Source organism: Rhododendron vialii, chromosome 11a (assembly GCF_030253575.1).
Source record: "Rhododendron vialii isolate Sample 1 chromosome 11a, ASM3025357v1".
Lineage (NCBI taxonomy): Eukaryota > Viridiplantae > Streptophyta > Magnoliopsida > Ericales > Ericaceae > Rhododendron > Rhododendron vialii.
This window is the reverse complement of record NC_080567.1, coordinates 16,404,709-16,432,619: the sequence shown is the minus strand read 5'-3', so window position 1 is coordinate 16,432,619 and position 27,911 is coordinate 16,404,709. Positions and strand designations below refer to the sequence as shown.

The window sequence follows — 27,911 nt, the reverse complement described above, 5'->3', positions numbered from 1 at the left end:
ATATTGCCCCATCGAATTTTTTTTTTTTTTGATTTAGGCTAGGGTAGTATTAATTCCTGGTTCCGCCCTTAACCAAGCTTATATATGGACTATTATTTTCCCTTTATCAAATTCAAGTAAAGCTATGAACGTTGGAGCGGATCGGGCCTTCTCAAACAAAGCAAATTGGGCTTTGTGTGAGACTTTAGTTTGTCTTCGGAATCCACGGGAAAGAAGAGGGTAGGAAAATAAAAGTTTTCAAATTTTTTGCTTTATATATAGAAAGGAGAAGAAATTCAAGAAAACATCCAAATAAACGGAGATGAAACTAATGTTCTTCACTTATCAAAAAAATAAAAGGAAGAAAAGAGCGAATATGGAAACTAAAATGTTCTTCTCTCTTTCCTTCTTTACGTTCTTTCTTTGTCAAGTCAATTTGTTATTTTCCTTTATTCTTTACTTTTTTATGTCATGTCATACAAGGAAAAGTTTAATCTTTCTCAGTTTTCTTTATTTGTTTGCAAAACCAAAAACGATTACCACTTTTCCCTTTCTTTATATATCTTTGATTACGGGGTGTTTTGGATAAATAATCCATTTAAATTAGCATTTTGTCCTTATTCAATTTTTTTCGCATTTGTTAGTTTTTCGTTTATTTTTTTGTGTGAATTATTACTTCATCATGACGAAGGGAATCTAAAAAGTAAAAAAATTATGTTCGAAATTCAATTTTTTTGAGTAAAGACAAAAAAAAAATGCCAAAAAGCCAATTTTTTCGTTTTTATTCAAAAAAATTTGATTTTGATGTTAATTTTTTAGTTTTTAGATTTCTCTCATTACGACGACACAATAATCCACAAAAAATCGATACAAAACTAACAAATGCGAAAAAATTTGAATAAAGACAAAAAAATATGCCACTTTACTTATTTAGCCTAAATAGGCGTTGATAACATGAAGTTAAAAAAGGAAGTTGATTGGAGTGGAACAAATCTTTGGATAGCCTTCCAAGGCAGAACAGCCCCTCCCGCCAACAAAATAAAAAAATATGCCACTTTACTTATTTAGCCAAAATGCTGTACAGATTGACAATCTATTCTGATCATTCATATATTACACTTTTTCTTCATTAATATATTACACTTTTTCTTTAATAAAAAATTTTGCTACACTTTCGTTGAGAATGATTTTCGCACTCATTTATGTAATCCAATACATTTCATTTCTTGTCTTTTAATGAAATGATTGCTCATATAAATTTCACTAAAAGACATGAAATAAAAAATACTTAGATTCAATAAGAAAAGAGTGTGTAAAATTATTTCCTAATCTTTTAAGTTGAATATACTCTACTTTGTCACTTTCTCTTTCTTTCCATCCAAACACAGCTTTAAAAGTGGGAGTTGTTTGGACTGGGAACAATCTTTCGTTAATGGCGTCTTCCCCCTTTCTGGGTATCGCAGCTTCCATAACTCTCCTCCTGGTTTCTCTCTTACTCATGAGATTCTTCCCTCTCAACACACCTCCACCAACTCCTCCTCCTCCACCGGTTTGTCTCTCTCTCTCTCTCTCTCTCTCTCTCTCTCTCATATTCACTACTTGTCTGTTCCCTCAGCTCTCCATAATATGTCAATTGGGTTTTAACTGCATAGCAGAAATCGATTAATCGCTGTACCTTTTGTTCCTTGCTAATTTTGCTAGGGATTGTTCACTGCACAAAATTTGGCCCTCTACAATGGCACCGATGATGGGTTACCCATCCATTTGGCAATTCTTGGGTACTCTCTCTCTCTCTCTCTCAACACAGGCATTCAAGCATAGTGTTTATATTGCATTTTCTTAGTTAAATGTTATGCTTTTATGGTCTTAATGTTAGTCAATCTTAATCTCCATTTGTTAATTTAGTAATTTTGGTGATGAATGATCAGCTCTGTATTTGATGTAACAAAGGGAAGAAGTCATTATGGAGCAGGAGGGGGTTACAATCATTTTGCTGGAAGGTTTGTGCTTTTGTTCCCATGCCGTTTTATTCTTCTATTTCAGTCCTTTGAATTACCGAACTCGCAAATTAATTAAGTTATGGGTTTTTCTATTGACAGTCCGGTGGGCTGTCAATAAGCTAAGAAAAAAATCAAAAAAAAATTACAGATTTCTTACCTTTTTTTATACTTTTCAATTCACTTTCACATACTTTTATACACTTTTCACATACTTCAATTCATTTTCTAAACATTAGCGACAGTGTTTTTAGCATTTTCCCTTAGTTATTGAGTAACCTAGTGGCCCGTGTGCAACGATAAGGTTGGCCCAGTGTCAGACTAGAAAAAGAGAAGAATTATATATTGAAATCTTAATTAACGTATTTACAAGAGAGGGGTATATATACCCAAGAGAATGAAACATAAAGGAAAGAAAATAAAATCAAAGTACTAATATTATGTGATTGCATATCAATCAAATCCCTAAGAATCTGGGTCAACCATCAAGCCGGATATGATGTGATTCCAACACTCCCACTCAAGTTGGAGCAAAGATATCAATCATGCCCAGCTTGCGAAAAGTGGTCTTGAAAAGAGATGGCCCTATTGGTTTGGTAAGAGCATCAGTAACCTGTTCAGCGGATGGAACAAACTTAGTAACAATAATTCCCGATCTCACTTTTTCTCTAATGAAATGAATACCAACTTCAATATGCTTTGTTCGTTCATGGAGGACTGAATCAGAGGCTAACATAATAGCTGACTTGTTATCATAGTACAGTGTAGATGGCATACATGTAGGAAACCCCAATTCTGCAAGAATGGAGTGAAGCCACAAGATTTCACAGGATCCCTGGGCCATTGCCCTATATTCTGCCTCTGCAGAAGATCAAGAAACCACTGATTGTTTTTTACTCTTCCAAGAGAGAAGATGGTTCCCATAGAATGAACAAAAACCGGATCTGGACCTCCTATCTGTCATGGACCCAACATAGTCAGCATCGGTGAAGCATGAGATTTTAGGAGAAATTTTCGAATCATAGAACAGACCAAGACCAAGACATGACTTCAAGTATCGCAGAATACGATAAACTGCATCTAGATGAGAAGTGTGGGGGGAATGCATAAATTGGCTAACCAAACTCACTGCAAAAGCCAAATCTGGTCTAGTGTTAGTTAGGTAGATGAGTCTCCCAACTAGCCACTGATACATTGACGTATCCGATAAAAGATCACCAGATTTAGCGGATAATTTTATGTTTGGGTCCATAGGAGTGGATGCAGGTCTACAGCTTGTCATCCCAGTATCTCTCAGGAGATCAAGTTCACAGCAAACACCCATTTGCAACCCACTGTTTTCTCCCCTTTAAGAAGAGCCATTAAATCCCAAGTATGATTTTTCCGTAAGGCACCCATTTCATCCTGCATAGCAGCCACCCAATGGGGACTCAACATAGCCTCCCCGATAGACCGAGGAATGGAAATAGAATCAAGCTTCCCAATGAAAGCCTGAAAAGGGACAGACGGTGCACTATACGAAATGATGCTCAATTGGGTGATTAGTAGATGAAGAAAATGAAAAACGGTCAGGGGGTCGACGGTTCCTAGTGGGGTACTGCCGGGTAGGGGAGGAGAGAATAAGAGAAGGAGGCACGGTACCTTCATTCAAAGGGGATTCTCGCTCAGGGATATGTGGGCGACGACTATACACAAGCTCTAGTGTACCTGCAATGAGAGTATCCACGGTATCGAGAATAGGAACAGGACTCACAACAATATTGAGAATAGGAATAGGACTGGGCACATCCTCAGTAGGAATCGTAGGGGAGGAGAATTTAACAGAAGTATGATTGACAAAGAAAGGAGTATCCCCCATTATCTGACCTCAGACTCCGAACCACAATATTGAATTGAGTTTTAATCATGGAGAGGAATTGGCAAAAAATTTCAAACACTTCGGATTTTTTCCTTAGAAGATAAACCCAAGTGCACCTGGAAAATTCATCAATAAATGTAACATAATACCGATGACCAGAGAGTAGTAATAGGAGAAGACCCCCATACATCAGAATGAATTAAATCAAAAAATAGCTGGAGCACAATGCATTCGAGGAATATAAGGCTTACGACAATGTTTGGAAAGCTCACATACTTCACATTTAAACTTAAATTGTTGACAAGCCGAGGAAAAAATTGGAAACATTAAACATAAATACTGAAAATTAACATGCCCCAATCGAACATGCCACAAAGATAAGTCTTTAGAAGAAACAGAAATAGGAAAATCAAACACGACAGAGGTGGTAGCTTGTAACACAGGATATGGGGGGTCACCAAAGTAGTATAGTCCATCACGCTCATATCCCTTGCCAAAAATCCTCTTCGAACTCCGGTCCTGCAAAAGACAACAATCGGATAAGAAGATGACAGCACAATTAAAGGATTTTGCGAGATAACTGACCGACAAAAGATTGAAGGCTAATTGAGGAACATAAAGGACTGACGATAGAGTAATATCAGAGGAGATTCTAACGTCCCCCTTACTACTTATGGTATAAACTGATCCGTCAGCCAAACACACAGAAGTATGAGTGGAGCCAAAGGAGTAGAAAACAAGGATAACTCACCCTTCATATGGTCATTAGCACTAGAGTCTAAAACCCATGAGGGAGTTCCAGAGTGAACATGAAATGCAGTGGGAGTACCTGAGGCCAAAGCGGCAGTAGTAGTTGCGGAAGGCATAGGAGCCAAAATAGATGTGGGCCTCTGAGACATTAACATTGCTACCTGAGCCTGAAGTTCGGCAACAACTGAAGGATGAGAATTAGAGGCCTCGACAGTGGTTGCAACTCTGGCTGGGGGTCCAAATTTTTTCTTGAACTGAGCTTTTAACTCTGGGTGAAGTTTTCAGCAGGTGTCTTTAATATGTCCTGGATCTCCGCAATGATGGCAAGTTTTCTTACCCCCAGTAGGACGAAAACTCGAAGAAGCGGCAATTGCTATCTGATCAGATACAGCCCCAACAGCTGGTGATAGGGTATGAGTAGAAATAAGACGCCTATGCTCATCACCATCCACAATAGCAAAAGTATCCAAAAGAGATGGCAGTGGTGAAGTATTGAGAATCTGAGCACGAAGGTTTTCAAAATCTGTCTTGAGACCCATAAGAAAGAAATAAGTGTGAAGACGATCCATCCTTTTCATGGTGACATCCGCCTTGGCCTCGAAATCGCTAACTGGATCATACCAGGCTCAAGGTTCTGAATACCGTTTCAGACATGGTACCGGATTTGTCACTGGAACGGTACGTACCCGTACCGGTACCGGTATGTTACAGGCTATCGTTTCGGATTTATCGTTAAAATATAAAAAAATTATATATTTGGTTATAACCTTGTTCAGCAACCTTATTTCTTTTCCCCAAACCAACTTTTTCTCCTTTTATGGACAATACCACATGGACGGACACCTGTATGTAACTTTCAAAAGTACTACAAGAAAAGGTTAAAGGGTAATTTGGTCCTTCAGTTTAGGGTTTCCAAATTTTATACTCCCTTCTCTCCACCAGCAGCTTTCGTTCTTGTCTGCTACTACCCATTGCTGCTTCTCTCTCTCACAACCAGCCATGGAAAAAACAGGTGTAGCTCCTTTTCTCTCCTCCTCCCTCTCTCTCTCTCTCTCTCTCTCTCTCTCTCTCTCTCTCTCTCTCTCGCTTGCGCCTTCCCTCTGATCAAGACAAGGTTGTGAATCTTAGTCACAATCCGTGCAGAACTGGTACCGGCCGGAATCTCCAGTACCTCAATCTCGTCCGAGATCGGCCGGAATCACCGGTACTCGCCGGTAAGTGCCGGTATCAGAGCCGGGACGGTATTTGAGGGATAACTTACCGGTTTTACACAAATTCGGTACGTACCGGCTGGTATAGTACGGGATTCACAACCTTGACTGGGCTAACTCATCCCACAGCACTTGCAAGTATCCAAAGAATTCTGACACAGACAAACCCAAACTCTCCTGAGATGCACGGGAGATCTCCTGATGTAACTCAAATATATGAGCTTCGTTATGAGAATGAGCATACATTTTTCTCAAAGCTTTCCAAAGGCTGTCTGCTGTCTCATGATACATAAACATGTTGAAAATAAACGGTTCAATAGAGCTAAAGAACCACCCAAGAATAGTCCAATTATCAATATCCCATTGTTCTACTTTGGGATCATCATCAACGGGACGAGGCATTTTACCCAAGAGCCAATGCATCTTGCCGCCCCCCCCCCCCCCACCACCACAAAGAGACGAAAAGAATCGAGACCAAGCAGCAAAATTTCTGCCATTCAATAACACACTTGTTACCTTACCACCAGGCACAGGCGGAGACAACTCATGCGTGATTACAGACGCCCCAACTGATGACTCCACAACACCAGTGTTTTTACTTCCATCAGTCATTGTGAAGGCAGCACGAACAGAAAGACAATAAACCTGGTGGTGATAAAGAAAGCGGGCTACACACTAATCTTTTAGCCCAAGAAAAGTAGAATAGAAAGGGCACACAAGGCCTTTCTACAACATCAACAAGTCACACACGTGACCAACTGTGACCTAAACAGATCACAGCAATCAAATAGAGAAGAAACCCTAGGTTGCTGTCAGAAGAGCAACTGGTGGAGAAACTAGGGCAGCAGCGTGGAGAGAAAGTGAGAGAGAGAGAGAGAGAGAGAGAGGAGTGATCGGAGGGTGGGTGGGTGGCTAGGGCTAGCGGTTGGAGATAGAGAAAGAGAGAGGTCGGCTCTGATACCAATTAGAAAAAGAGAAGAATTATATATTGAAATCTTAATTAACGTATTTACAAGAGAGGGGTATATGTACCCAAGAGAATGAAACATAAAAGGAAAGAAAATAAAATCAAAGTACTAATATTGTGGGATTGCATATCAATCAGGACTAATATTGTGGGATTGCATATCAATCAAATCCCTAAGAACCCGGGTCAACTATCAAGCCGGATATGATGTGATTCCAACAGTCAGCAGATTACTAATGACACTGGGCAGCAGAACCTGTAGTAGTAGGAGTCTCGTGCATTGGGTAGCCCATTACTAATGACATTTTGTATTAATGTTAGCTACACACTGGTTTATTCCTTTCTATTTGTAGACTTGTAATGTCAGCAGATTACTATAAAACCTGATTTAGTTGCTTGAGTATTATTTTGGTCAAGATCAAGCTGTCAAGCCACTTGGGCCTTGGCTAGCTTAAAATTTAAGTGCATGATTTTCTTTGTTTTGATTCGTGTCTTACTTGTATATTGAGAGTTTTATGCTTTTGAAATTTGATGATTCCAGAGATGCTTCTCGTGCATTTGTTTCCGGAAATTTCACAGGTAACATTCTTTGTATGTTATACCACTCGTTATTTACTTTTAATGGTCAAATTACAATTTCAAGTTTGATTCGCTTCAAATATGGTGTGCATTGTTTTCTTTTGGAAAGTGAAGACTGTGTCCAACCCCTAATCTTGGTCAAGTTCTGCTTCAGCATTTCAATCGCATCTGTTTGTCCTTTTCATTACATTTCAATCATATTGGTTGGACTTTTATATTCACTTACCAAATCAAATTATCGCGTTTCCTATAATTTATTTGGTTTCCAAAAAAGATCTGTTTGTTTTAGTTTGAAATTTCGGTTTTAACAGGAAGTTTGTGAAAAAAGAAGTTAAACTAGATAGTCTTGTTGGAATTCAATTGATTCCTCGAGGGTTTTTGCAGCGGGATAACAGTGTGAAGAAGGATGTACTCTGGTTGTTTATGAACAAATCATATGCAAGAACTTCTGTTACTAAAGTCACGTATGCCAGCACTTAATTATATCTTACAGACTATAGAGTCCCCAAAACAGCAGTTTCTCTCTTTCATCTCATCTTCCTATCATTGTCTGAATACAGGAGATGGGCTCACTGACTCATTGCATGGTTTGTCCAGCACTCAGGTAATCATTGTTGTTTTCTTTCTTTCTAGTTATCCTACTTTACATGCACTACGCTATTCCATTTAGCCTTCCTTATTTTTTCCCCTGCAAGACTCTCCAGTGTTCATGGTTCTGAAGTCCGAACTAATAAGCATCTCCAAACTCTGCTATAACCAGTCTCATTGACTATCGTGGTATTATAATCAATTTGAAATGGAATTGGAAAAGTAGGACTTTTGTGTTGTGTAATACCTCCCATTGCTTACACGATTTATTAACCATCTTTTAGTTGCCTTTGTCCCCACCCCCAAGGATTATTGTCTTGGCTTTGGGGTTGGGACATCAATATCTATATCTATAGTAGGTACATTGCTGAGCCTAATGCTAGTTCCTTTGCTCCTTCAGTAACTCTAGAAGTTTGATATTGCAATGATTATGTCTGCAGGTGAAGAGTGTTGTTGACTGGCGAGATTTCTACTTCAGAACGTACATGTGAGTATTCATTTTTTGGCTATCTGTTTTTTACCAGAGATTCTATTAATGGTTGCAAGTGTAAAGGGACCCGAAAAAGAAAAATGTGCTATTATAATATGATGAAGAGGATCTTTGGCACAAATTGCTTTCATATTATTCAGAAGGGCATAAAACATCTACAAGTGAAGGAGAAAACTGAAATTTGACATATTTTTGTTGCTGCGTGCCATAGATACTATGATTTGGTTATTTTGGGAAGTAGAAGCTAAATAAATAGAATCAAGGAAAGTAGGCCCCAAGAATTCCTGACATTTGTGCATCATGCACGCAAAAGAAAGTCTGTAGCATTGAGGTATAGATGTTAGGAATTTTAAGAAAATAATATGCAACTCGGAAATGGAAATGCAGCTCCAAAAATGTATATTCTATTGTTGGTAGTTGATCATCTAACTCAGGGTATTTTCCTTATACGATTTATTTCAATGTGTGCTTTGATGTTCTTGAATAAACTTGCCAGTTTTCCCCTTTTTGCTTTTGAAGACATCCATAAAACTGAAGTCTTAGATTATGACAAAAAATGGGCCGCATTTGCTTCAAATTCATATGGTCTTATTTGGTGATTGTCAGATTTGTTGGCAAGCTAGTGGGTCGTTACTATGACAGTGAAGGGAATCCCACAAAGTATTTGAAAGGTGCTGAAGCAAAGGCTGCTAGAGGTGCACAGCTGATGGAGAAACAGAAGAATGAAGAAGCTAAACTACCTACCTGCAATTCAAGGTGGAGTCAAGAAGAAGGTTCAGAGGTACAATCTTTAATCTAATCGCTGTACAGTGTGTAGTCTAGTCTAGTCAAAAAAACACATGGACCGTGTTTGGCTCCTGGATTTGTGGGGATTTCTAAAGGTAAGACTTAAGAGAAACAAAAAGAGGTGGAAACTACCTTCACAATCCCTTTTCTTTTCTCTATCCTCGACAAAATCTCTCCTAAATTCAAGATCAAAACGTAGCACTGGCAGTCTAGTGCCATTTTTCTCTAATATTCTTTCTAGCCTTACCTTATCCACTATCTTTTTTGGTCAACTTGTATAACACAGGAACAATCCAAACCAAAAGTCCAACATGCTCCCCTGAACCAACCTATATTACAGAATAGGGGAGATCTGTCGCTCCTCACAAATCAAGTTGCAATCTGTCCTTGTCCCTCCGAGGACTTATGCAGTCTCGAATGTCTCCCTTCACCACAGTAACCATGGAGCTAGCATCCATCCCTTTGTGAATGAAGATCCAGGTTCCACTCTCTCCACTAGCTATCCTCAGAAGCCACCTAAGAGAACTTCACAATCATGTGCTGCTAAGATCTATCACCTCTATTCACTCTAATCCAATCGATGTCAGCAGAAAAGTGGTCTGTATGTCAAATAATTCCATTCTTACATAAGCAGCTCCTCGCCTGAGCAGACTATGAAGAGTCAAAGGAGTTTCCGAACTCCTATTTTAGAGCAGAGAGTATCTGACAGCTACACTCTAATCCAATCGATGTCAGCAGAAAAGTGGTCTGTATGTCAAATAATTCCATTCTTACATAAGCAGCTCCTCGCCTGAGCAGACTATGAAGAGTCAAAGGAGTTTCCAAACTCCTATTTTAGAGCAGAGAGTATCTGACAGCTATAACCCCCCCCCCCCCCCAAATTAGCAAGCCTATCAATGGTAGCCAATATTCCCAGCAAGGCAAGCCATTGAGTAAATGACCCTCAATGTACTTGATGTCGGAACTATATAACCTTGTGCCGGGATACTAGAGCGTGATGCCATCCGATGGCATTCCAAATTTCCAAGCTGAGTTATATCTAAAATCACCATGATCAGTGATAGCCCACCGTACGCTATCCCCAATACCCACATTAGGTAGGGAAAAACTGGGCAGTATTAGCATTAACTTTGTTGGTAACAAAATTCCTGGCCCTTAGGCCAGTTCCACTAAGGTAACTTGAGCATTGAAGGACATGCCCAGATGATATATAATCCTTTCGCCGAACTTATCGTACAGAGGCCTCAACGGGTGCCAATTATCAAGCCAAAGATACGTAGACAAACCATCACCAATTTTGTAAGTAATCCAAGGCTGAACCGCTTATCGAAGTTTAGAGATGACCTAATGGTCCATGGTGCATCCACTGGAGTATTCACTCTCTACACCAGAAATGCATCCACTGACCACTATTGTAGCATTGGCATCAGACTTTTCTTTAAGCAGGGTGCCAGTGCCACTGCTCACATGGTGGGTGTTGAGTTATGAATCCCCTTCTGTTAGACCAAAGTGCAAATAAAAAAATATTACAAAACCTTGGGGGAACAAAGTATTCGGGATTTCCACTCACCTTGTTGAGCTCTTTCTCAGCTTATGGTTATTTTGCGCAGGTCTGGTGCGATAATGGCTATCCGAGGTTAGTTCAAAGACCGCTAGAAATGGCTATAACAGGAAAAGTGAGCAAGCGCTGTGCTTGCTTCACTGAAGATGAACTGAACCAGCCCGGACTGGAAGTCTACGAAGGATGCGATCATTTGTCAAAGCTCTGCCGACTATAAGCAGCATAGAAGTGTTTTCCTTCGATGATTAGTTTATTTTTATGAACACGGGGTTGACAAGTTATACGAGTAGCAAAATTTTTGTTGAAGGAAAGGAGACTATGGAAACAGTGAGCAATGATACAAGTCGAAACATTCATGTAACTTGAGATAAGAAAATATTCATACGTGGTGTTTTTATTTGTTTCTTTTGTTTCGATAATTTGATTTTCTAGCTTTAGATGATGTTATTAAAAGTTGTATTCTCATGGGTTTCTTGTTTTTTGTTTTTTTGATCAAAAGCATTTTGGTTCTAAATTTTCATTTCATTATCATTTTAATCCTACTAAGAAGAAACATCTTTCCTTTCTCTCTGAAATTGATGAACATTCATTTGCCCTAACTTTTCTATTTTGACTTACTTTTATTTATTTTGAAGCTGTTATTAGGGTCAAGTTTTTAAATTTTTTGAAATTCAACTTAGTGAAACAATCAAAAAAGTAAAAAGTAAAATACTCTGAGCTTTAACCAATTCACTGAAAAGATTAAAAAAGAAGAAGAAGAAGAAGAAGAAGAAGAAGTAAAAATGACAGTTTAAAAAAAAATAAAAATAGACCCCTACATCTTTGGCTATTTTGTCCTTTGCAGAACTTTTTTAATTTGGTCAGTCAATTTTTACAGTACTACTTGTATTTTTTTTGTCAAGACAAAATAAACAATTAAAATATCCCGATTAGAAACTTTTATAAAAAAAAATTAACTTATGGAGTAACTAAGAGCATCTCCAGTCTTGGCCCAAAAATTTATCCAAATTTGGATAAAAATTCATTTTGGGTTAGGCTCACTTCAATGGCAAAATAATTATTTGTCTAAATATATTGTTTTTTAAGTATTCAATGGCAATAATGTAAAAATAGAAGGGAAAAAATTTGATTTGGGATAGAGAGTGACCGACTGCTGTGAAGAAAAAGAAGAAGAAGAATTTAGCCCACCTCCATAACCATCCAAACAGTCTACCAATTATCAACACCCACGTAACTCTGATCTATATACGTCATGCTCTCATAATAGCATGAAAAGGAGCAGTTGAAAAGAGAAAAGAACCGTTGGAATATTGGGAAAAAAAATGGGGAGAGACTTGAGTTAAAAATTGGAGAGAGTTTTTTTTGTTGATTTTGTCCAAATTTTAATTTTGGATATTAAAATAGGTGAAGGACCCAAGGTTGGATATGCTCTGATGTAACCAAATATGCTAAGAAAAATTTAAAAACAGTCTTCGCTAAAATTGTTGAAATCTTTTTCCCTCTCTCTCTCACTTGACCATGGACGCGCTCTCTCTCTCCTCCCCTCCCCTATCCTTAAACCCTCTCTCCGCCAACCTGCTTTCCCTCAAGTGCCCTACCCCTCTCTGCAAACCTCCCACTTTCTCTCTCCGACCTTCCACATCCCCACAATCTTTCAAATGCTCACCACTTGGTTCCCACTACTTACGCAAAACCCCCAAAACCCAAGTCGTCCACAACACTCTTAACATGGCGGCCCCGCAGGCGCCGCCACCGGCCAGGAGCGGCGTGGGCGACGGCGACGTCATGGGGATGCTGTTCAGGGAGAGGATCGTCTTCTTGGGGCACGAAATCGACGATTTCGTGGCCGACTTGGTTATCAGTCAGTTGCTCCTGCTGGACGCTCAGGACCCGACTAAGGATATCAAGCTCTTCATCAATTCGCCCGGTGGGTCCCACAGGTATATGTGCATAAGAAATCAAGTGCTTGTGTGCAATTTTTGAATCAGAAAATACAATACTTCCGTGCATGAGTACAAGCAATTTGGGACGGAGGTAGTAATACTTATATAAAAAATTATATTTATAGTGCATTATCCTTACAAGTGTGTAGAAGTAAGCACAAATTTTGAATTTTGAGGCGACACCAAACCAAGGTCGCTCCCGGGACATTCTGCAATTGTGGCTTCTATAGGCTTTATTATAATTTGGATATGCTTTTTTTTGGTGCATAAGTGCAAGCAATTTGGGACAGAGGTAGTAATACTACTACAAGTTAATGGCAATAGTCAAGTTTTTTCCGGTAAAATGAATTTTAGTTGATGTATATAAGGAGAATGACCTGCCTAGAAGTCCGTGAGCACATGTGTTTTCGTCAATTTAGTCCATTTAATTTAGCAGAAACATTGTTGTTGTCCCCGTCCTTACAAGTGTCTGAAAGTAAGCACAAATTTTAAATTTGAGGCACACTGAACCAAGATCCCTCCCTCGACATTCTGCAATTGTGGCTCCTATAGGCTTTATTATAATTTGGATATGCTATTTTGCGTCAAATTTTTTAAGAACCGGGACGACAACAATGTTTACAAAGTTGGAAAACGCAATTTTTTTGGGGACTTTAGAAACTTGTAAGAAAATCAAGAAATAATTTCCTCAGCGAGACTATTGATTATATAAAACGACAATTGTAAACGAGTCAATGTAATGCGAAATAAGGTGAGGAATGAAATGAGAGATATCTGTTTGTTTTCAAGTTATAAACAAGAGTGATTTGTATAATTTAGTGGACTTTTTATTTTGAGTGGGGGCACATGCCCATACAATTATGTTTCCTTATATTGGGACTGTAACACACAAATTCGTGTCCTGCAATAAAGATGGTGAAAAAGATGCACAAAATAATAATCTTATTGATTTGATTTGAAAGGGGTACAATTCTCTAATAAATGCTCTTTAAATAAGAAAAGAACAAAATCCTCTTATTCAATCTCCGGATATAAAGTTGCAATCCTGCGGCTATTGAAGCTTGTTGTAGGATTGAAACAGTAGGAAGCTTGTTGTAGGATTGAAACAGTAGGTGATTCCTTCAAATCTTCGAGTTGAGAAGCTTGAAGAACGAAGTTTGATCGAGGGCTTGAGGGCTTTATCTCGAACAAACGATGAGTTTGAGGCGTGATCTTCGCAGGATTCGATGCGTAGATTGTTGTTGTAGACGAACTGACACGTAACTTGGGTGCTTGTTGATCCTCCAAAAGAACTTGAGAGAGATTTGAGAAGAACTTTGAGAGAGCCTTGAGAAATGCTTGAGAGTGCTCTGGAATTTCTCTTGGCCAAAAGATCATTTCTTCTTAATGAGAGCCCCTATTTATAGGCTCAAGGAGAGAGATACTAATTTTGGAAAATCTTCATTGATTGATTTCATTTTCCAAATGAGGATAAACTAGCCTCTCTTTATGGTAATGAAATTAGGTCAAGACATTTATAAGGGAAAATTTCAAAATGGCACCTGAACTTTGTACCAAATGTCACAGAGACACCTGAACTTAAGTTTATTTCAATTAAACACCTGTACTAACAAAATTCCCAAATTTAGACCCCCGCCGTTATACTCCGTCCCAAAAATTGTTGATATGGCATCTCTAACCCGTTTAAGTTGCCCCATTGCACATGTTTCCAACAGGGGACGATGCACCCAAGCGAAACCCATCATTAGAAGTATGCCGAGCAGAAAGAAGAACTGGGTTTGGGCAAAAAAACATGTGCAATGAGGCAACTTAAACGGGTTGGAGATGCCATGTCAGCAATTTTTGGGACGTAGTATAACGGCGGGGGTCTAAATTTGGGAATTTTGTTAGTATATGTGTTTAATTGAAATAAACTTAAGTTCAGGTGTCTAAATTTGGGAATTTTGTTAGTACAGGTGTTTAATTGAAATAAACTTAAGTTCAGGTGTCTCTGTGACATTTGGTGCAAAGTTCAGGTGTCATTTTGAAATTTTCCCTATTTATAAATATTCTTTTGACCCAAGGAAAATTTGATTGGGCCCGAATCTTTGGGTTGACCCAATTTCATAACACATTTGACCAATTAAGTCGGCATATCTTATTTGATTTAGTCTTGCCACCTCTTTTAAATAATTGAGCCCATATTTTGGCAAGCCCAATATTTATTTGTTGGCATTTGACTTTAATTAATTAAGATTATTCAATCTCAATTAATCGGATGGTGATTAAGCGATGCCGAAATTTTCATGTCTACAGGGTCTTTGGATTAATTTGAGTGGGCGCAGACCGCTTGACTTGTAAGGATGGTAAGGTTATTCCTGGAGAGTGTCTAATGGCACAACATAGACTTTTGGTGTTAGATATTTGTCTCAAGGGGGAAATAATAGAATGAGAAAGGAAACTAGATGCCCACGGACTAAATGGTGGTCCCTAAGAAGGGAGACACTAGAGGTATTCAAGGAAAGAATGTCTCAATAAGTGAGGTGGGGAGTGGAAGGCGATAGTGACAATATATGGAATACAATAGCTAACAATATTAGAAGAATATCGAAAGAAGTTCTTGGGGAGTCGAAGGGGAAATGTCCAATTTCTAAGGAGATGTGGTGGTGGAATGACGAGGTTCAAGCCAAGGTAAAAGTCAATGAGTGCTTTAAAAAGTGGCAGAAGGACCGGAATGAGAAAACTTTTCAAGGTTACAAGCAGGCTAGCAAGAAAGCTAAGAAAGCCGTTACGGATGCTAAGTTGAGAGCCTATGAGGATTTCTACGCTAGACTTGATAGTAAAGATGGAGAAAATAATATTTATAAACTTGCCTAGCTGCGAGAAAGAAAAGCTAGAGACGTTTCTCAAGTTAAGTGTATAAAAGGTAGTGATTCGATGGTGTTGGTGAAAGACGAGGAGAGGGATAGATGGAAGTCGTATTTCGAGAAATTGTTAAATGAGAACCATGAAGGAGGCTTTGGTGGGGAGGAAGTTTATATACCTGGTGAGAACATATAATATGAGTTCTATCGGAGAATACAAAAGTCCGAAGTGGTCAAGGCTTTGAAAAGGGTGAAACCGGGTAAGGCCTTAAGACCAGATGGTATCCCAATTGAAGTGTGGAAAATCTTTGTGACTTGGAGGTGACTTGGTTAACAAAGTTGTTCAACAAGATTATTATGACTAGGAATATGCTTGACGAATAGAGAAGGAGCACCTTAGTTCCTCTCTATAAGAATGCAGGGGATATTCAAAGCTGTAACAACTATAGAGGTATTAAGTTGATGAGTCATACGATGAAGTTGTGGGAAAGAGTTATTGAGCATCGCCTAAGAATGGTGACTACGGTGTCAGAGAAGCAGTTTGGGTTCATGTCTGGGAGATCAACCATGGAAGCTATCTATCTATTAAGGAGATTGGTAGAAAAACACGGAGCAAAGAAGAAGGATCTCTATATGGTTTTCATAGACTTCAAAAAGGCTTATGATAGGGTGCCTAAAGACATTATATAGTGGGTTTTGGAGAGAAAGGGAGTGACCAAAGGGTATATCGAGGTGATTAGAGGCATGTATGAAGGTGCCGTCACTATCATTAGATCGCCAGTAAGGGAAACGAGTGAATTTCCAATCACAGTAGGATTGCATTAAGGGTCAGCCTTGAGTCCGTACCTCTTTGCCTTAGTTATGGATGAATTGACTAAACAGTTTCAGGAGGATATCACGTGGTGTATATTGTTTGCAAATGATATTGGCCTCGTAGATGATACCGCTAAAGGTGTTCATATGAAATTAGAAATTTGGAGGGAAGCATTAGAGTCAAAGGGTTTTCGGATAAGTAGGAGTAAAACTGAGTATATGGTATGCAAGTTCAGTGGTACCAGTAGTACACACAGTGATGATCCAAGACCAGGAGGTACCAAAGAGTGACCATTTTAGGTATTTAGGCTCAATTATTATTAGTAGAAATGGAGAGATTGCTGATGATGTGATCCATAGGATTCCAGTGGGGTGGCTCAAGTGGAGGAGCGCTATTGGTGTACTATGTGACAAAAGGGTACCCACAAACCTGAAGGAAAAATTTTATAGAACTGCTATAAGACCAGCGATGCTTTATGAGACAAAATGTTAGCCTATTAAGAAACAACAGGTGAGCAAGATGAGTGTAACGGAAATGAGAATATTGAGGTGCATGTATGGTAAGATTAGACGAGACATGATTAGAAATGAAATGATTCGTGAGATGATAGGTGTAGGCTGATGTAAACCAAATTAAGAAAAAGATTCATAAGAGAAATAAATCCCAAAATGGGATACAAGGAGCAAAAGCTCTCTATATTCTTTTATCAATACATAAAAAAAAAAAAAACTAACTAATGAGGGCATAGGACACCTATTTATAGACTCAAAATCCTACACACACTAAAGACACTAAAATGACGACAATACCCCTAAATCCTACTGCATCATACACCCCCTCTAAAGAAAACTTGTCCTTAAGTTGGACAAAGACACAAGACAACTAAATGAAGAAAACATAGAACTATAGAACTATTTATTATGTAGCTCTGAAGTAGGCATGTGACTGCATTTCCTTGATCCATGTCACCCTCATGCAATAACCCATCTTCAATACGAGCTTTCGTTTGTGTACATCCACCGCGTCCTTACTTATGTGCCAAGAAATCATCCATTTGCCATGCCTCTTAAGGCTTAACACTCCCTCAACATAGGTGACTACCTTTGGTTCCAAAACGTCACAAGAATCACCAACCATCACATAGAGAAATTTCAACGTCAACCCAAAATCATGCCCAAGACTTTCGTGAGTGAAGACCATTTCCAAAGGATCTTCAAGTTGTCTCAAGTTGCCACGAGTGAATTCAACACAAAGTTCGCTATCTTGCACCAAAGATGATTCGGGAGGCATCTCATGGGAGCGATCATCAAGCTTCGACTTTATGAAATCCTTTAGAATCAGCAGGAAATCAAAGACCTCTTTGGACTTTGGTAGCACACCCAAAGCAAGATCAACTCCTATCCCTTCTTGCACTTCCACATTTTCTTGCCTAGACACGAGGAACCCTTCCTTGACAATGTCAACAAGTCTTCTCTCTTCACTATCGATGTTGACCTCCTCATTAGGATACTCATCGAACATGGGAACATCTTCAAAATCACCTCTAAAGTCTTCATCAAAGAATGGGCAAATCTTCAACCTCATCTTTAACATCAAAGACACAATCATCTTCAAGAACACCCTCAAGTTCTTCTTTAGGATATTCATCAAAGATGGGAGCATCGTCGAAATAACAGTGTTTCATCTCATCACCAAACTCATCCGGATTGAAGTTCATCTTCGGACTACTTTGATTCTCATAGGCATTTTCACTAACGTCTAAATTGAAATTAGATTTCCCACACTTGAAGCATTCAAATCTCATTAGAAGATGAATTTCTAGCCTACATTGTGCCAAATAAAGGCTGATTTTGTATTGGGACAGCACCTATATCAACTGTGCTTTGTACTCCAACCCCAAAAGACTTCCCATAAGTCCTTTACTTAGCAACATTAGCCAAAGAATCGATATTGGCAAAGTGAGGGAAAGGTGAGAATCGTTCCTCGAACCTTTTCTTCATCTTCTCCCACTCTCTAATCTTTCCTTTACCTCTCTTTTTCCCACTATCTTGTAATTGTTCCCACCAATCAAAGGCTCTTCCTCAAAGGTGTTTAGAAACTAACTTTACTTTCATTTCATTCGAGATAACTTGGCATTCAAATACTCTCTCAAGAGTATTCAACCAATCCACAAACTCCTTAGGAGTGAGACTTCCATCAAACATGGGAAGTTTAACCACAATGTTGTTCGAACATGCTCTACGCCAATGCGAAGCACCAACACAATGGTTATACTTAAAAGAATCCATACCTTTGATCGGAAGTTGCAAATGTTGCACCTTTTCAACCAAGGTAGCCACTTCGTTACTCAACTCTTTAATTTCATTCCTCTCGCAAGTTGAATTGCCATAAGTATCAATTTCATCCTCAAAATTTCCCATAACATCTCTACCTCTACCTCCTCTTCTAACTACCTCCATGAGCCATCACCTATGAAGCACGGATACGGATACGGATACGGAATACGGATACGACACGATACGGATACGGCGATACGTCAAAACCTAAAAAATAGGATACGGATACTTCGGGGATACGGCTGTATAAATTATACATTTTTATAATTATTAGTCTCCTGGGCATAAAAGTGAAGTCATAAGAAATAAAAGAGTAGTTGAATTGCTAATACCAAGCATGAAGTACATGTCAATCTCAAAAGAGTAGGAACTTATCATCCAAAAGATTAGAATTTTGTAAAAAAGAAAAAAAATACTCCCTCCGTCCCAAAATGATTGTGCGGTCCGCAAAACGGAGTGATAAAAATAATGCAATTTTTTCAAGAAAAAATTCAAACTTTTTTCACAAATTAAAAATACTCATTGATATCTAGTAAGTTGTTAAAAAACTTTTGATTTTTTCTTGCAAAAATTATATTATTTTTAACACCCCGTTTTGCGGACCGGACAAACATTTTGGGACGGAGGGAGTACAGATTAGTAGGCAATAGACTAATCGGTATGCATATAATATACTTCATATATATACACATATATCTATGTACCAGTGTATGTATTAGATATAATTTATTATATAATGTAAACAATAGAAACCCACACCAGTAAAACAGAAAGAACCTTGTGATCAAAGGTTCAAGCGATCTAGGGTAGGAAAATATCGACCGGTTCATGGAATGATCTATCGATGTGCATAATTTCCTAAGTTTTATATTTTTAGTGATGCTATTATTACAATTTTTCCCTTTTAATTTGTACTTGATTCTTTAAAAAATTTCATTTTAACCCCCGCCGTATCCTAAACGTATCCTGCCGTATCCCCCACGTATCCCTCGTGTATCCGAGATAAAAAATATTTAATTTAAATGCAGGATACTTATTTGCCGTATCCGATACGTATCGGGGCGTATCGGGCGCGTATCCGATACTCGTACATGACTAGTTTCGGAGTATCCGTGCTTCATAGGCCATCACAATACCACAATCAACTCCAAACATGCAAATCAACCCCAAAGAACCTATACCCAGTAAACTCAGCCACCGAACTCAGTCAACTCAGTGATTTTCAGCCCAAACTCAGTCAACTCAGCAAACTCAGTCACAAACTAGATCTTTCACAATCAATCGACACAAATGATCCCCAAATGATATCAACCCACCAGAAATCCCAGCAAATAGCAGAAAGTAAGACGAACCCAGCTGAAATCAAACCTAAAAATGCAGATTCGAGTGCCAAAAGAAAAGAACGAGGGCCCTTACCACTGTTTCGAGCACCAGAGAGAGCTAATCCACTGTTTCGAGTCCAACCGAAGGTTAATCGAGCCTTATCCGAGTGATTCGAACACAATAGAGGTACGTAGTATGGGTCACTGTTCCAAGCTTTGAAATGGATGAATCAGGTGCCGAAATGGGGTTTCTAGGGTCAGGGTCTCTGTTTTGAGGTGCGAAATGGCTGGTTCAAGTTCGAAAAGGGCTGGGTCAAGCTCGAAAATAAAAAGCGAGTGCAGATCTTGGTCAAAAATGGTGATTCAAACACTGGGTCGAGTGTGAACAGTGACGAAATGGACAGATTTGTAGCCGAGATGGGTTTTGATGTCTGAAACAACCAGAATCAGCTCCGAAAATGGTTGATTTGTGAGTTTCAAGGATCGAAATCAAGTTTTATGGCTTTGGGTTGCGTAGATTTGAAGATTTCGAGTGGATTGGAGGAGACTTCGGGCTCCGGCGAGTCTCCGGCAAAGATTCCGGCAAGATGAAGGGTGGAGATTGAGCCTAGAAGCTCTGATACCAAATGATGCAAACCAAATTAAGAAAAAGATTTATAAGAGAGATAAATCCCAAAATGGGATACAAGGAGCAAAAACTCTCTATATTCTTTTATCAATATATCAAAAAAAAACTAACTAATGAGGGCACAAGACACCTATTTATAGACTCAAAACCTTACACACACTAAAGACACTAAAATGACAACAATACCCCTAAATCCTACTGCATCATAGGCTGTAGCACCTATAGAGGAGAAGTTGAAAGACAATAGGCTAAGGTGGTTTGGGCATGTTTACCGTAGACCCGAAGATGCAGTAGTTAAGAGAGCAAATATGATAGCTTTGGGTAGCAACACTACGGGGAGGGGAAGATCTAAATTGACAGTAGATGTTGTGCGCAAAGATATGAGTCTAATGGGTTTGAGTGAACAAGTGGCCCTTGACAGAGCTCAATGAAGAAAAAAGATTCATGTAGCCGATCCCAGTTGATTGGGACTTAAGGCTCGGTTTGGTTTGGGTCTTTGGATTAATTGTTGTGTGTATTCCTGCTTTTTTGTGGATAGAATTGGATTTTGAGAAGGCGAGTATCTGTTTGGGCATTGAGGGGGTTCAGGCATGGGATTTGTAGCTCTGTGAGTCTGTGACTGTAAGTAGGCCAAATTTCATACACTGTTCTACATGAATCTTAAGATGATTTACTCAAAAACCGGCTATTCCTACAAATGACTTGATATGTTGGAATTCTAGTAAGGACATTTAAAAGTTAAAGGTTTTTGATTAGTGGAAGTTTTGCTTTTGTTTATGGTCTTTTGGGATGTTGGGGTGTCGAAGGGAAAAAATGGGGAATGCAGGCTATGCAATCACTCGCAGAGTCACAGTCCCTCACTAGTTTATAGGCATTGTAATAAGGCTTCAATGATGTGTGGGGTATTGGGGTCATCATGGTTATTCTTTAATCACTCACAGAGTCACAGTCCCTCACTAGTTTATTAGGTATTTGGAACAAGGCATACATGATGTGTGGGATATTGTGGGCAATGGTTATTCTTCAATCACTCAGCCCCTTCCTAATTTATAAGGTATTAGAACAAGACTTTAGTCTGCAAACTCCCATATCAAAGCATTGGCAAAGCAAGGCAAGGCATTTGGCGGTCTGCAGTGAGTGTCAAAGTTGATTGAAAAGGATGAAGTTCTGATTTTTACGGTTGTTACAACGTCTGACTTAAAGTGGGAACATAAAGGGTGGTGAATGTTGAAGAGACAATGTCGTCACAGAAACGTCAAGAGTGCTTGGCTTATAAAATCCATCATCTTCATATTGCTTCATCTATCTTGGAAAATTAATTGGGTGACTCGTACCAGCAAAATCAGTCTTCATAGTTGTTCAGTGAAGATGGATTTTTTAAAGTTCCATTTTTCATTTCATTTTTTTTTTTTTTTGTGTGAAAAATGCCATATTGGACATTTGGTTGTACCATAATTACGGAAGGGAAGTGTGCACGCTTGATATCTTCTTCTTACTGATTAGGTAGTCCCTGAATATTATTAAGACCAAAGAAATGTGTTAGTTGGCCAAGAAGGGAAATTCTAGAACATATATACCATTGAATGCATTAATATAGTTTGGAACTTTGGAAATAGAGGTACATCAAAATCTGCATTGCAAGTGACATACTTAATTGTCCAAAGATAACAAAATAATGAAGGCAGGGATGAAAGATGCTTGCTGATGATTTGTTGAATTCTTTGAAATTTTTTTTTTTCTATCCTTTAAAATTATGAAGCATGGGTAATTTTCTACGTCACCAGAAAAGGGTAACATCCTAGCGATTTACATACTCAAATGCACGTTTCAAAATATGGTACATTATCCTCCTGAGATGATGAATTTAGCCATCCAAAGGATTTCGAATTTTTTCCATTTTATTTCCCATAAAAATCTAGATATAAATTCACACAGGTACATCGGATACCAATTAATTCATTCAAATTTGCAACATGTTCTATGTGTCTAAGATATGATGGGTTCTAGTATTATACATACATACATACACAACATACATACATACATACATATACATACATACACACATATGTAAACAAAGACACTTTCGGACCCGTGAAGCTGAAGGAACCAGTAATAATTCAACTGATGAGCTATTATCTTGGTTGCGGCACTGCTTTTCCCTTCTGCTTTCCTAATTATCTGCTTGGTTCGTTTATCAGTGCGGCAATGGCTCTCTACGATGTCATAAGGGTTGTAAGGGCTGATGTTTCTACAGTTGCAATGGGCATTGCGGCATCATCAGCTTCAATAATCCTTGGTGCTGGCACTAAAGGCAAGCGCCTCGCGATGCCCAATGCACGGATAATGATGCGTCAACCTTTGGGAGGTGAAAGTGGACCGGTTACCGAATTGGAAATTGAAACCAAGGAGCTCAAGCAATACAAGGCTAATGTCATAAAAATCATATCGGATATCACTGGGCACACATTGGAACAGGTTGAGAAAGACATTGATGAAGATCGCTACATGTCTCCTATTGAAGCTGTTGAATATGGAATAATTGATGATGTTATTGATAGAGATAGCATTGTACCACTTATGCCTATTCCAGAATTTCGGAGAGATAAAAGGTTCCCTAATAAATTTTCCAATATCGTGGACACCCTAGAGCCAAATGTCCCTGATGACGAGATATATTAGCTGGAGGCCCCACTAATACAGGTAAGTCAATTTAGAGTTTTCTTTTTGTTTTTTTATGCCATCGCAAATGTTGCATATATAGTCTACTACGTTGAAGATATATTTACCAATTCTTATTATTTTCCAAAGATATATTTACCCTCAATAATTATTTTGGTATCTGATCATAATTTCTTTGTCATAAACTTAAAATAAAAAATAAGAAAATTCAAAGGCCAAAGTGCTAGCTCTGGTAGCTTGGCCTTTTGACTTTATCATTTTTCCTCTATAGTATTAAGTTTTCTTTTGAAGTATATAGTGTGCTTGTGTGTTTTTTTTTAACCACGGAATCTATTCATATTTCTAGTTTAAAAACTATAATAAGTTGGTTAGTTTATTAGGAGCAGACAACATATATTGTCAACTGCAACTTTATTTTGTACATATAATTTTGTCATTAAATTTTTGTATATGTTTTTGCACCGTCGACCTAAAATCGTCGACCCAACCCGTCCTTGTATGTTAGTACTCATGCATGGCATGTTATACTAGGTGTGCTTTGCTTGTTCATGGGATGGGACAGGTTTGAGACTAAAGATGACTTATTGTTATAGATCACTGTGATTTAAGGGCTATTACTCGTAATTAGGTTTTCATAGTTAAGTTGTCACACACATGCACTTCTTTTAATATTGTACCGACTTAAAGAAAATCTTCTTTTTTTATTAGGACCAATAAATATTGTCATTAAATGATACAAGATTTTCATGGCACATGAAAATGTTGTCACTAAAATGATGTTCAATGTTTTGGTGGCTTTAGTAATGTTGACTGATGTGCATGTTGGTAATCGAAACTTTGCAATAACCATCTTCTTCTTTTCTCTTTTCCTTCTAATTTCCTGTTGGTAGGCTTAAGTCAAAGACTTGGCAATCAGCAGATGGTTCAGCTTTTCACTTTGATGTCCCAGCAAATGTACTAATACTATAAATGGGCTGGACAGGAGCAAATACTTAGCAGCGTCATGGTTTAGGAGTCATTTAGATTTTGTAATTCTATGATTTTTCCATTTTGTGAAAGTATTTTCGGAAAAGACTCTGATTTGTGTCACCCTTCTCTCTCTCTCTCTCTCTCTCTCTCTCGGTAAACATAATGGAGATGTCTAATGCAATAGTAAGGGCTTCACCATGTCTCTACTGTCTTAACTATTATTCTCTGGTTGAGCTGGGTTAGCCTTTGTTCAGAGTCTAGGATTAATGGTTTGATTGCTTGTCTATTTCGTACTCCACTCCTAATAGGACTGAAGTTTTCATTTATGCAAGGCGTTAAACAGTTTTGAGCGTTGGACAAGAGTGTTAGATTTGTCGTAACGATTACTATTTACTTCCTTGGAGTAAGACAGTAGAAAAATTTCCAGATATTGAAAAGTTGGGCAGAGATCGTAAGGTCATTTTTGTTCAGCTTGGAAACGACTCTTACTAACTCGGAAAGATGGTATAACATGGTACAGGTGTTTTCCTCGAGTGATCATTCTGAAATCATCCATTGCTGCAGGGAGTTCAAATTTGATGTTCTTCCTGTTTCATCGATTGAAAGGAAAAAAATTTGATCTTCTCCCATACTGCACGAGGAGCAGATAGTTCCATACTCCATTTGCCAGCCTCACGGGTAGTTTTCATTACGCTGTCGCGTAGCTCATTACGAGCTACACTTGGTGTATTTTCTCCATGGGTGTTCTAACGTTAATCACTTCATTATCTTCTTAGGAGCATGATCTGGACACATCTTAATCTTTTTTGGAAAACACGTTTTGTTATTTCAAATATTTAGCACGTTTTGGTAAGAGTCATCGACCGTCTCAACTTTCCAAAAGTGTCATAGGAAATTTGTGGGACCAACCTATGGAAAACTAAACATCTGGGATCATGATTATGGATTTGAAATGAACCTGTCGAAGGATACTATTACTACCCTATTTTTTTCTCACTACAGGGTCCTTGGATCCTTGTGTACGAGCCTCTGACGCAAAGCAAGATGCTAAAGACTTAGTGAACTCCCATACAAGCCTCTTACTTACAAAAAGAGTCTAAGGATGTAGTAAAAGAGTCTAAGGATGCACTTGGACTCCCATACATGTCATTCGAGTTCTTATCTTTTGCATTTTCACGTTGGTAAAATTGTATGACAAGACAGTTAGAATTTGGGGTTTTTTGATAATTCGAATTTAGCAGTTAAAATTGAATGAGTTAAAGTTGAGTGAGTTATAAGTAATACTTGCTTAAGTAGATATGATAATCACATTTTGTTAGAGAAGAAAAGATCAAGTGCTTCTAATAATAGGGTTTTTTGTTAATATATAATATATGCCCCAGGGGCATACGATAGTAGTCATTAAATGATTACTAACTAAACCCACTTGTATAGATTGTCGTGAAAGTATAAATACGTTAGGTAGTATTGGACTAAGAGAGAAACTATTTTTTAGAGAGACCAAATTACCCTTTTGTTTTTCCCTCCGTGCTATCCTTTCACTTGCCTTCCATTTTATAGCCCTTTCGACTCCCATATGTAATTGTTTAGTCCGTTTAATTATAAGCAATAAGCAATAAGAAAAAACCCAATATAATTCATGCTCCAAAGAGTATTGATTATTCTAATAGACAAATTTTATAAAAAATTCCGCAGGCAAAAGATTTATACCTAAATTGACTTATTATTTAGTTCAACAGTGTTTTAGTCTTTACTCTTTTACTGTTGTGCTTTCTCCCATCATACAAATTAGTGATGTAAATTTTTTTGACTGAATCAGTCAAACGTTACTTTCTCTCCTAATAAAAAAATAAAATCCTGACCGAAAGTTTAAAAAAACAAAAAAGGCAAAAAGTAGACCACTTAATTAGTTAAGACAATCCAAACTCACTCTTTAGCCTATAAAATAAAGTTTGAACAGATAAATTTTCTACTGACAAGGAGAAAGTTGTTAGGTCTCACTCAATAGCCACTCCTTTTTTTCATGGGTTTATATTAGATAAGTAATTTGCTGAATTTTTTTTTTCAAAAACTCATGGAGAACCCCCCGCAAACTATTATCTGAAATAAGCTTCGTGCCTGGTCCACTCTTCTACTACATGCCCAAAAAAAAATATTTTCTTTAGGAGTATTACATTTGTTTTCCGTTGAGTATTTCTTTCTCTTAAAACATTTGCCTATACATGGATGTTAAAGGTAGGGGCATTTCTGTCTAGTAACAGAAAAAGTTTATCTTCCCAAAAGCACAATTTAATACTCTCGCTGTATCATTACTTTTCCCATGAAAGTTGATTAATTTGGAGAATTAATGTGTTCTTATCATATGCCTTAAGAATACATTAATGACTATTATCATATGCCCTTGGGGCACATATTAACAAAACCCTTAATAAAATAGACTAAAAAGTTAATAATAATCTAGTAGCTTTAAACTATCCATTCATGAGTGCTTGCATTCAATCCTTTTCTTCTCTACCATTACCCTCCATACCGATGTCACTATCAATACCGTCCCCACCACCCTAGCTACTACCACCATTGCTACTATGGATACCACCACCATTGCTCCCAACTTCGTCGCTACTACTATCACCGTTCCACTATGACCACAAACACGCCACCTTTAACGACACTACAACCATCACTCTACAATCACCATCACTTCACTCCCATTGCCACCATCACTCCACCACCGTCACAATCACGACTCCACCACTACTCTAAATACATGGTGATCATAAGTAAAATTATAAGAAAATCACAACATAATGGAGCCAACCTTTCTGAGCAGGAAAAACAGCCCAAACTACTACTGGTTTAATTTCACTTAAAAACTCTCTCTCTCTCCCCAACCTTTCTAAGAGCATCCGCAATGGGAATAATCAAAATCAATAACCAAAATGTGTCACGTCAGCATTTGATTATCCATTTAGTTCATAATCAAACTTAACAACATTTACCTCTACATTGGTTATTTTTGCATCTCTATAAAAAAAAACCCCACAGTACGCAAATGCACCTATGTCCAATTGCAAACGAGTTCCAATCACGCACTCGACCACACCAAATTATTCGTCTCGATGAGACGATTCTAATGTGGGGTATTTTTGAGTTTTTGAGTTTTGAGTTTAGTTATTGGGTTTGGTTATTGAGTTTTGGTTATTGGTAAAAGTTGTTAAATTTGATTATGGAATGAGTAGAATTTGGTTATTGGCTAAAAGACTTGTAATTTTGCTTATTACAATGTGAGGTATTTTTTTAGCATTGTTAAATTTGCTTATCCATATCAATTTGATTATTACAATGAGGATGCTCTAAGTAGTACCTTTGTTTGGATCCTATGGAAAATAAAGGAGAAGAAGGAAAAATAATTTTCCTTCGTTTGGTTTGAGGGGAAACAAAAAGAAAATAACAAAACAAAGAAGAATTTTTCTCGTTACTTTCCTCTCCCGCTTTCCTTTTTTTTTTTTTTTTTTTTCTTTTCTCTAAGTTCCAATCAGATCATAAACAATCTTGCTGCTCCTCCATTTCTTTTTAAAATGTTTCGCTTCGTAACTTCAATTTATTAA

General features: G+C 38.0%; 2 protein-coding genes across 7 annotated transcripts in view; both read left to right on the top strand.

Annotated features, from left to right (window-relative positions):
• Positions 1–1,335: 1,335 nt before the first annotated feature.
• LOC131306666 (membrane-associated progesterone-binding protein 4) lies at positions 1,336–11,231 on the top strand. The gene is made up of 8 exons (XM_058333063.1): positions 1,336–1,528; positions 1,681–1,757; positions 1,908–1,979; positions 7,304–7,341; positions 7,902–7,945; positions 8,370–8,416; positions 9,026–9,200; positions 10,816–11,231. The coding sequence occupies exons 1-8, from the start codon at positions 1,412–1,414 to the stop codon at positions 10,981–10,983; spliced, it is 738 nt and encodes a 245-aa protein (XP_058189046.1). The 5' UTR covers positions 1,336–1,411; the 3' UTR covers positions 10,984–11,231.
• Positions 11,232–12,234: 1,003 nt separating this feature from the next.
• Positions 12,235–27,911, top strand: part of LOC131306660 (uncharacterized) — a 29,427-nt gene continuing 13,750 nt past the window's right edge. For 5 of the 6 annotated variants that reach the window (XR_009193949.1, XR_009193951.1, XR_009193950.1 and 2 more), the window contains exons 1-2: positions 12,262–12,706; positions 22,854–23,355. Coding sequence is in view for 2 of the 6 variants with exons in the window: in XM_058333050.1 (XP_058189033.1) it covers positions 12,285–12,706; positions 22,854–23,334 (903 nt within the window). In the remaining 4 variants the exon portion in view is untranslated. Of the gene's footprint in view, positions 12,707–22,853; positions 23,356–24,224; positions 24,502–27,911 lie in introns of those variants that run through there. The other variant, XM_058333051.1, reaches the window with a different exon arrangement.